Source organism: Siphateles boraxobius, unplaced genomic scaffold (genome assembly GCF_051911475.1).
Source record: "Siphateles boraxobius isolate OS27281-9 unplaced genomic scaffold, OSU_SipBor_1 30, whole genome shotgun sequence".
NCBI classification, from domain to species: domain Eukaryota; kingdom Metazoa; phylum Chordata; class Actinopteri; order Cypriniformes; family Leuciscidae; genus Siphateles; species Siphateles boraxobius.
Genome location: NW_027508920.1, coordinates 2,593,773 through 2,603,561, shown reverse-complemented (window position 1 = coordinate 2,603,561; position 9,789 = coordinate 2,593,773). Strand labels below are relative to the sequence as shown.

Below are 9,789 nucleotides of genomic sequence, written 5' to 3'. Positions count from 1 at the left end.
TCCATCGATCAATTTTCTGCAAAAATAACGATCGACATGCTTGTTTGCTTTGCGGGCCCTTTAAATTAAGTTTAAAAAAAGACCAAGCATTCAATCTACGTCAGAGCATCAGAGCGTCCACAAATCTTTCCACGGCGTTGCTGGCAGGGCGGCGAGAGCGAAACTAAGAACTGCCCCTGTTGATGACGCTCCGTGCCGCTCCTGATTACTCATCTCGGTTTTATTAATATTGATGATGTGCTTTAATATAGCCTAGCTGCTACTGTTGTTACTGTACGTTCACACCGCCGCCGACTTGAGCTTCCAAAGCTACCGGAAGTCATTCATTTTCAATGGAAGCTGACTTCTCTCAGCTACAAGGAGCGTCAAATCCATCGGCGTCGCGTTTTGGGCGTTTTGAGCGTTTTGAGCGTCAATCAGAAAGTTGAAAGTAGCTCAACTTTATGGTAATGAGCTATGACGCGGTTCAGCGGCAAGATGCGGCAAAAGCCAGCAACCAATCGGAATATAGACGTCCTGGCTGATTCCAGGGAAACATACCATGTAAACTTTCGTTCCTACCAAAACATTAGTTCCGAGAAAATGGAGAAGCTAATCATCACTGTTGCTGGGTTTCCTATCATTTATAATATCACCATATCACGTCGTTTGAATATAGATAACAGTCCAGGAGGGTGTCATGAACCCAAAATCTCCGAGTCCGACGTCTTTTCCGCAAATACAATACAGCAGCACCAAACACAACAACTTTGCGATTATCCATGATCCAGTGATACACGTTTGAGAATAAGCGCAACTTTTATTTGAAATATTTACGAACGCTCGTTTCAAGCGGGAATGCAAATAATTTGCTCACGGTAACACCGATTTGACCAATTGCACTAATGCAAATAATAATGCAAATAATAATAGCTAATTATTCTTTCCCCCCCCAAAAACGGTTATAAAAATGCTGTCATTATAAAAGGTTTCTTCAATATATTGCTTGTTTTACTGTTTATTACATTTAATGTTGTGACACTTCTCTTCTCCCTGCTACGTCAGAGCGGCCAAAGCGTCAACTAGCTTCCCCGTACTTTTTGATAAGCGTCCTTGGCAGGGTGGCCAGAGCTTCTTTGTCGCTCAAGTCGGCGGCGGTGTGAACGTATAGCTAGACTGTCACACAGATTCCAAAATTCGCGCCACTGAAGTCTCTCCTTCCGGTTCATGGGAGCTGTCAATCCAAATCTCACTAGCCAATGAGAGGAAACCGCTGTTAAGCCCGCCCACACGGTAGGTCTGTGTCAGAATTGCGAACGAAAACTTCAGAAGCGTAAACGAAAACTTCAGAAGCGTAAACGAAAATGTCAGAAGCTTAAATTATACCTCTGGAAGCGCATTTGTAAGTTCAGATCAGCGAAAGAAATATGAGAAATAGTTAGCAAAACATGCAGTGTACTAAAAACAAAGTCATTAAATTTGCCAGCGAGTTATTCTTTTTCAGTTTCAAAGATATTTTATTCAGTTTCAATTTATATTTTCATTGATTTCTTAAAAAGTTACGTTCATTTTTATCAGCACAAAAATAATTCCATAGTATGGGTTGACAGAGATCATTGCTCCGAGCAGTGAACCATTGAAATTTCGAAGTGTTTCAAAACAGTTATGACGTAATGAAGCCTTGTTTACTGAAATCACGTGACTCTCGCAGTTTGATAGACGCTCCGAACCACTGATTCGGAACAAAAGATTCGTAAAGGCTTCGAAGCTTCATGAAGCAGCGTTTTGAAATTGCCATCACTAGTTCCAGACGAAGTCAGAGCTGGGAATTTCAGCGGTGAAATGGAGAAATTTCCCACTTCCGACCTCTTCGAATATGAGGAAAATAATCAAGCAGGAAAACCTCTTCCTCCTCTTCACTAGTGCCGGTGGCGCTGCTCGGCTGGCGACCCGGACTCATGTGCTGCTGGTGCTGCTGTTTTACTATTTTATTTATTTTGTTTGTTACTGTTTTTATTCGTTTTAGAGGAGCATCATGGCGTTATTTGCACAAGGACTATTACTGGTACTGATTGTCTGGCAGCTTCTGAGGATGTGTCAAACTTTTCCATACGTGGAGGGTGGGTTACCACTCATCTACTCCAGAGACACGCTGTTGTCTCTCCATTTCACAGGAACATCATCGCCGCCCGCGGATTTATTCAACCTGCCCGGGGCATTTAAAATCCTGCCGTTTCGCAGAAAACTATGGAAGAGAGGCCGACGTGGGGGGACCCGACAGCGTCTCCGCCGGAGAGGCAGTAGACCTCCGCTGCCTGGTATGATCCTGAGCAATGTTGGCTCGCTTAGGAACAAAATGGAGGAGCTCCGTACCAACATGAGGGTATGTTTTGAATATCGCAAGGCAGGCTTGCTGGTTTTTACTGAGACTTGGCTCCACAAAGACATCCCCAACTCCTTGATCGAGCTAGAGGGTTTCTCCCTTGTCCGAGCAGACAGGGATGAAACTTTGGGGAAAAGTCGAGGGGGAGGTATCTGTGTGTTTGTGAGTGACAGCTGGTGCACGAACTATTCTGTGAGAGAGACTGTGTGCAGCCCTGATATTGAATTGCTGTGAATTTCTCTAAGACCTTTTTACCTCCCGAGGGAGTTTGGCAATATTGTAATTTGCTCAGTGTATGTGCCACCCAGCGGGAATGCGGCCCGAGCTGCAGCTCGTGTTGCAGACTGTGTCCACAATCAACTGCAACGCACTCCGGGAGCCCCAGTCTTTATTCTTGGAGATTTCAACCACTGTAAATTGGAACCATCCCTTCCAGGATTTGAGCAATATGTCAAGTGTGGCACTCGAGACAATAGAGTGTTGGACAAATGTTATGGTAATATAAGACATGCATACAGGGTCAGTCCAAAGCCCCCTGTGTCAAATTCAGACCATAATACAGTCCATTTGATACCCACCTATAAGACTGTTTTAAAGAGCAGTAAACCATTAACTAAGACAGTGACTGTATGGTCTAAAGACAGCATAGAGACACTGAAGGGCTCATTTCTCTGTACAGATTGGGACATTTTTCATGGTTTGGGTATCGATGAAGCCACTGAACACTTTTACAGAGTACATTAAATTTTGTGAGGATTGTGTGGCCACTAAGAAGGTTATTGCAATTTATCCTAACAATAAGCCATATATCACCAGCGAGTTAAAGGACTGTATCAACCGGAAAAAAATGGCTTTTAGGAATCATGATAGGATGGGGTTAAAATCAGTTCAAAGGGAGCCTAATCAGTTGTTAAGGGAGGCAAGAAGGAAACACAGGGATTTCGTAGAACAGAATTTTGCTTCCATGGACTCTAAAAAACTCTCGGCCTCCATGAAAGCTGTTACAAATATGACAACACATAGAAACGGCCTCATAACGCATGATGAGCTGAGTAGGGTAAACAAATTCAATGATTTTTTTCTTAGGTTTGATACACTGGACTATTCTTTGGAATGTAATAATGTACTACAGTCAATTACAACCGACCCCTGCTCAAGGTTAGTAGTTGATCCCTTCAAAATCCAGTCACTTTTCAGAAATGTGTGCAAAAAGAAATCTGCAGGCCCTGATGGCATCTCTGCTTTTCTTCTAAAGACCTTTGCTGCAGAGTTAACCCCTGCATGGTGCCCTGTGTTTCAGAGGTCTGCAGATTCCCTTCTGGTTCCTGCCCTCTGGAAAAAATCTACCATTATTCCCATTCCAAAGAAACCCTGTCCTACAGAAAACAATGATTATAGACCGGTGGCTTTAACTTCTGTTGTCATGAAATGTTTTTCAAAAATTCATGGTGTCTGCACTGAAATCTGAAATTAATACTGAACTAGATCCACTCCAGTTTGCTTATAGGCAAGGAAGGAGTACAGACGATGCAATTAACAGCATCTCCCACCTAACTCTTAAGCATCTGGAGGATCCCAAGGCATATGCACGCCTTTTGTTCATTGATTTTAGTTCTGCTTTTAATACATTACGGCCTCATCTGCTCTTACAGAAAATGACTCAGATGAATGTTAATCCTTTTATTATTAAGTGGTTTCATTCTTTTTTAATAGATAGAACCCAAAATGTCAGGATTAATGATTTACTTTCGGAATCCAAATGCATCAGTATGGGGCACCTCAGGGCTATGTAAGCTCACCGGTCCTGTTCACCCTTTATACTAACGATTGCACCAATAGTCTCCCGGGTAATCTGTTTTTTAAATTTTCTGACGACACTGCCATTCTCAGTCTGCTTCACCAGAACTCAGACCCGTTGTTGTACTTCGCTGAGGTTATTAAATTTGTTCAGTGGTGTGATAAAAACTATCTCACTATTAACATTAAAAAAAATAAGGAGATGGTATTTGACCCTCGGTCGGTGGGGGATCATACCCCATTGTCTATTCACAGGGAGGAGATCAAACAGGTCACTTCTCCAGGAGTGCATCGTGAAACATATATTAGAGTTAGAGTTGAGTAAAGGGATTTGTAAATAATTTTAATAAATAGATTTAAAATGATTTAATATAGAACAGATTAAACAAATATTGCCAATCTAGATAATTACATTAATACAAGATTTGTCTATATTCTTAATTAATAATAATGAATATTAGCTGGTTAGTTAAATGATTTGAAATTAAACAAATTTCAGGGGTTGACTTGATGTAGAACCAACTGTATTGCTGATTTGGCTAAAAATCTAAAATTAACTAGATAACCTGATACAATTTTTACATTTATATTTCATTGTAGATGGATATACGGCATTTTTTCTTGTCGCATGGGAGTAGGTCTGCAAATTAGCAGCAGTCAGGGGAGAATAGAACATGGACAGCCTCTCACCACAATACCACTGTAACAGTGTGACTCTGTGTTTCCCCCCCTTTTTTCTAGTTTTTTGGTTACTGTTCAGTTTTCCCGCTCCTCGTTTGCCTTCAGTTGTTTGATGTGATACAGATGAGGATAGGTGATACAGATGAGGATAATTAACTAAACACAGGTGGTGTTTAGTTAATTATCCTCATCTGTATCACCTGTCTTCAATTCACCTTACTCATCAGTCTCTGTATTTAGTTTCCCTCAGTTTTTTCAGTCTTGGTCTGTTCTCGTTAGCGTTTGTATTTCGTTGAATGTATGACGTGTGTAGCGACATCTGAGTTTTCTTTAAATAAATTCCTGTTCCTCTTCGTCTTCCCCGTGATTCCTCTACAACGTCACATAACCACAGTGTTCCCAAGATTCAATGCAGTCATTGAACCCTAATGTTGTTTTTATTGTCTGTCAATTTCCACCTACATTTCATAAGAAAAAGCAGTGGTATCGCCACAGGATAAACATGAATGTCCTGACATTATTGACACTCAATAAGAAATTATTAATTGTCTTTCACAGTCAAATGAACTGTAATTCATTTTTTGGTTTCTCAGAAAAGTCAGTGCAAAAAGAGAATGAAGTGGAGGCAGAGCAGATTGAAGAAGGCACAGCAGAGAAAGGACAAGATTATGATCCAGGTGAGAAAGTGAACAGAGTTGGTTTGGATAATGTGTCTGGTCAGTTAACAAATACAAATGAAGTTAAGATTTATATACATGTAGTTACCAAACTCGTATTTTTACGTGATTGTCACAGTACAGACACAGAGAGAATGAAGAAGAGAAAGACATGAGGCAGGAGAGAGAGGACAGATGTGCAGAGAAAGATTTGTCAAATGAAGCACAGACATCAGCTGCACCTTTAGATCAGTTTGACTTGACCGGCCCAAATCAGACAAAATTATACTATTATCCCCAGGAGAACTTTGGCTTGCAAAAAGATCACTCCAGCCAAACTGGTTTCAAACTTTTGCTTGGCATGAGTACTCACAGAAGACAGATAATGCCTACTGCTTTGCTTGCTGTGTCTTTGGTAAAAACTTGAAGCATTATGTATTTGTGAATAGTGGATTCAAAAACTGGAAAAAGCTGGTGAAACTTCTGGAAAAAAAACTTCACTAACATGACTCAGGCTGCGTTTAGACTTGGCATTAACATGCAACCTGTATCCGGATGTTGTCCACATACACATGGAAAAGACATTCTTCTGATCGGAATGTTATCCGATCAGCGTGTCCAGGTTCGGAGGCAGTCGGGGACGCATTGTGATCGGATCTCAGTGTAATGTAAACGCAATCCAGCCATCGTGTCTGCATTCACAGGTGGACGTCACAGAAAACCCCACCCACTGTCATTATTCCCCCTCCTCTCTCCGGAACTGAGAGCTCTGTGGTTTTGCGGTACAGTCGAGTGTGAAGTACATCGCAAATATGCTGAAATGTTTGCCTTCGCACCCGAAAGGTGCAGAACCATTCATTCAAGAACGTGCATTTTTCCCACCACAGCTGGCAACGTTCTCGGACCCATACTGTCTCGACACGCACACAAAAAGGTTAGGATCCAAATGCAGTGGTTTTATTGGGGCAATCTAAAATCGTAAGTATCCAGGCAAGGTTCAAAATCCTTAAGAAGCAGTCCAAAAACAAGAAACAAAACAGGAACAGATCTCCAAGGTGCGGTTGACACAAAACAAGTACTCAACGACAATCACAGAAACAGGTATAAATAGACAGATACTAACAAGGTGACGGGAAACAGCTGTGTGCAATGATTAATGAGTGACAAAAGAGGATGATGGGAAATGTAGTCTGTGTGAAGGACACCGTGGTGGAAGAGGACCTCTAGTGGAAACCCAGGGAACAAAAACCAGACACTGTGACATTACCCCCACTCTAATGAGCAGCTCCCAGATGCTCCTCAGAACCCAACAAAACAAAACAACAGCAAAAAAGAAAACAAGAGTCCAGGAGGGAGCTGGAATGGTGGAAGATCAGGTGGAGGGATGGAGGGCCAGGTCCATGGAGGGGAACAAAAACAGGAATGGGTGACTTAACAGGTGACCAGGGTGGAGCAGAAAGTTCATCGGCCGGCCAGGGCGGAATAGACAGTCCATCTGGCGGCCAGGACAGTCCATCGGGCGGCCAGGACAGTCCATCGGGCGGCCAGGGCGGAGACAGTCCATCGGGCGGCCAGGGCGTAGACAGTCCATCGGGCGGCCAGGGCGGAGACAGTCCATCGGGCGGCCAGGGTGTAGACAGTCCATCGGGCGGCCAGGGCGGTGAAGACCCTTCGGGCGGCCAGGGCGGTGAAGACCCTTCGGGCGGCCATGGCGGTGAAGACCCTTCGGGCGGCCATGGCGGTGAAGACCCCTCGGGCGACCATGGCGGTGAAGACCCTTCGGGCGGCCATGGCGGTGAAGGCTCTGGGCTGGACGGAACCAGCGGTGAAGGCTCTGGGCTGGACGGAACCAGCGGTGAAGGCTCTGGGCTGGACGGGACCAACGGTGAAGGCTCCGGGCTGGACAGAACCAGCGGCGAAGGCTCCGGGCTGGACGGGACCAGCGGTGAAGGCTCTGGGCTGGACGGGACCAGCGGTGAAGGCTCTGAGAGAGTGCTGGCGAGCAGCTCGGGCGGAGCCGGCAAGGCGAGGCGTCTGGGTGACGCCGTCAGGGCGAGACACTTGAGTGACGCCGTCAGGGCGAGCCGCTTGGATGGCGTCGTCAGGGCGAGACGCTTGGGTGGCCCCGCTGCAGAACTCACTGGATGCTTCGGGGTCTCGACTGCAGGCCTCAGAACAAGCTCCGGGTCCTCCGGGACCACCGGGCTTAAGACCATCGAAGCTGGATCCTCCGGGATGACAGCGGGCTGTTCGGGGACGGCCTCCGTGATGACAGCGGGCTGTTCAGGGACGGCCTCCGGGATGACAGCGGGCTGTTCCGGGACAGGCTCCGGGACGACAGCGGGCTGCTTGGGGACGGCCTCTGGGTCTTTAGGGGAGGTGGACGCCGACCTCCTTCTCCTTCTTTGGCCATGAGGTGGTGAGATCGGGCCTTCCACCTCTCCAACCTGACGGTTGGCTGCCATGGTCTCCTCAGTCCTGCGAGCAGCCATGGCGAAATAATAAAATAAAGTTTTCGGAGGCCCCGTACTGCTGGATCCATTCAGGGTCGAGTCCTTCTGTCACGACACGCACACAAAAAGGTTAGGATCCAAATGCAGTGGTTTTATTGGGACAATCCAAAATCGTAAGTATCCAGGCAAGGTTCAAAATCCATAACAAGCAGTCCAAAAACAAGAAACAAAACAGGAACAGATCTCCAAGGTGCGGTTGACACAAAACAAGGACTCGACGACAATCACAGAAACAGACAGGAGCTGTGTCCCAATGTGAAGGCTGCGTCCTTCGAAGGCCGTATTTGAAGGCTGATTGGCCGCATTTGAAGGCCGATTGCGTCACAGCGGCGCGACGAAGGATGTCCCAATTCAAAGGCTGCATCTTCGAAGGCCGCATTTGAAGGCCGATTGCGTCACCTCGGCGCGATGAAGGCTGTCCCAATTCAATTTCGCATCCTTCGAAGGCCATATTCAAAGGCCGGTTGCGTCATCGCGGCGCGACGAAGGCTACCCTGATTCAGAAGCGATGCCAAATGCACCCTTCGTTTCCCCGTGAAAGGAAGGATACATGAATGGATCCTTCGCGGCCTATCCTACCCAATCCTACCCCATAAGTCATTGCGCGCCGGTGACGACAGCATTTTTATTTTAAAAAAAACGACGGACGATTGTTCTTGTCGCCTAGCAACTGACAGCTACCGATGACGAGCGGGAGTAATATTTGAATTGCACTTTTTTTATATTCAACTGGGTTTATATTCCCGTAGTGGAGCCCGGGAAGTCAAACCTGTGGGGGGAAAACAACAATCCGTGGCTACGGTTTTGCAATCCATCCCCTCAGTTTGTAAACTGTACTCACGATTTCTTAAACTGTTCCCTCAGTTTAACAAATCGTGCCCTCGATGATTCAACCAGGCCACCTGTTTATGTGGGATGCTTTGCATTGTGTTTAAACTTCATAATTTCAAAAAAAAAAAAAATTCTAAAAAAGGACATTTAGGCTTGTAACTTTAAAGTCAATTTTTTGGGAGGAAAAAGCTCAGTATAATAGAATAAGCAAAAAAAGAAATATATAAATATAAATATATATACACATATAAAAAAGAAATATAACACAAACACAAGGTTAGGTTTTATTATATAAAAATAAAACATTCATAAATTATTTTATGATTAACATATTACTGTCTTCAGTGAACTCATTTATAGTTATAATTATAAAATAATAATAATAATAATTATCCTTATTATCAACTTGTACATTTAGGCTACATATTTAGAAGCCGCTTTTAAGGAACAAAGCAATTCGTCAAATGTCAGTCATAATACAGGTTAGACAGTAATAATACAGGGCTAAGATTATCATAAATAAACACAAGATTTTGATGCATATCCAAGTGTCTGTGCGGAGTGTGGAGCGCGCAATGCATGGTACGGAGGCGTGGGCGCGGACACTCGCATTTTCCTATAAACAGTGGAAACAACTTAAAATAGGCTACTTTGTCATTTCTGGTCACACAGAAAAGAATAATACATCAACTACTTTTATTTGTGCAAAAACGAATGGACGCAAAAGTACACGGACCCAAGACTATCAAACTTTTTCTACAAATACATTATTTGAAATATTTAATAATATAAGGTCCATGTACTTTAGCGTCCACTCCTTTTTCTTTTTTGACCCGTAATTGAAAAACGGAAAATGAACGGTTGTTAGGCTTTTAAAGCGCAAAGTTGAGCACCAAAATTTGAATTTGAAATTTCAAATTAGGCCCTACACACCAAATGCTGCGCAAAA

At 44.2% G+C, this 9,789-nt stretch overlaps 1 protein-coding gene across 1 annotated transcript; it reads right to left on the bottom strand.

The window, feature by feature from the left end:
* Positions 1-5,950: 5,950 nt before the first annotated feature.
* On the bottom strand, positions 5,951-8,589 carry LOC143757160 (uncharacterized). The gene is made up of 2 exons (XM_077248107.1): positions 6,940-8,589; positions 5,951-6,041 (listed from the first exon to the last, which is right to left on the bottom strand). Exons 1-2 carry the CDS (start codon positions 7,986-7,988, stop codon positions 5,951-5,953), a joined length of 1,140 nt encoding a protein of 379 aa, XP_077104222.1. The 5' UTR covers positions 7,989-8,589.
* Between the last annotated feature and the right edge of the window lie 1,200 nt (positions 8,590-9,789).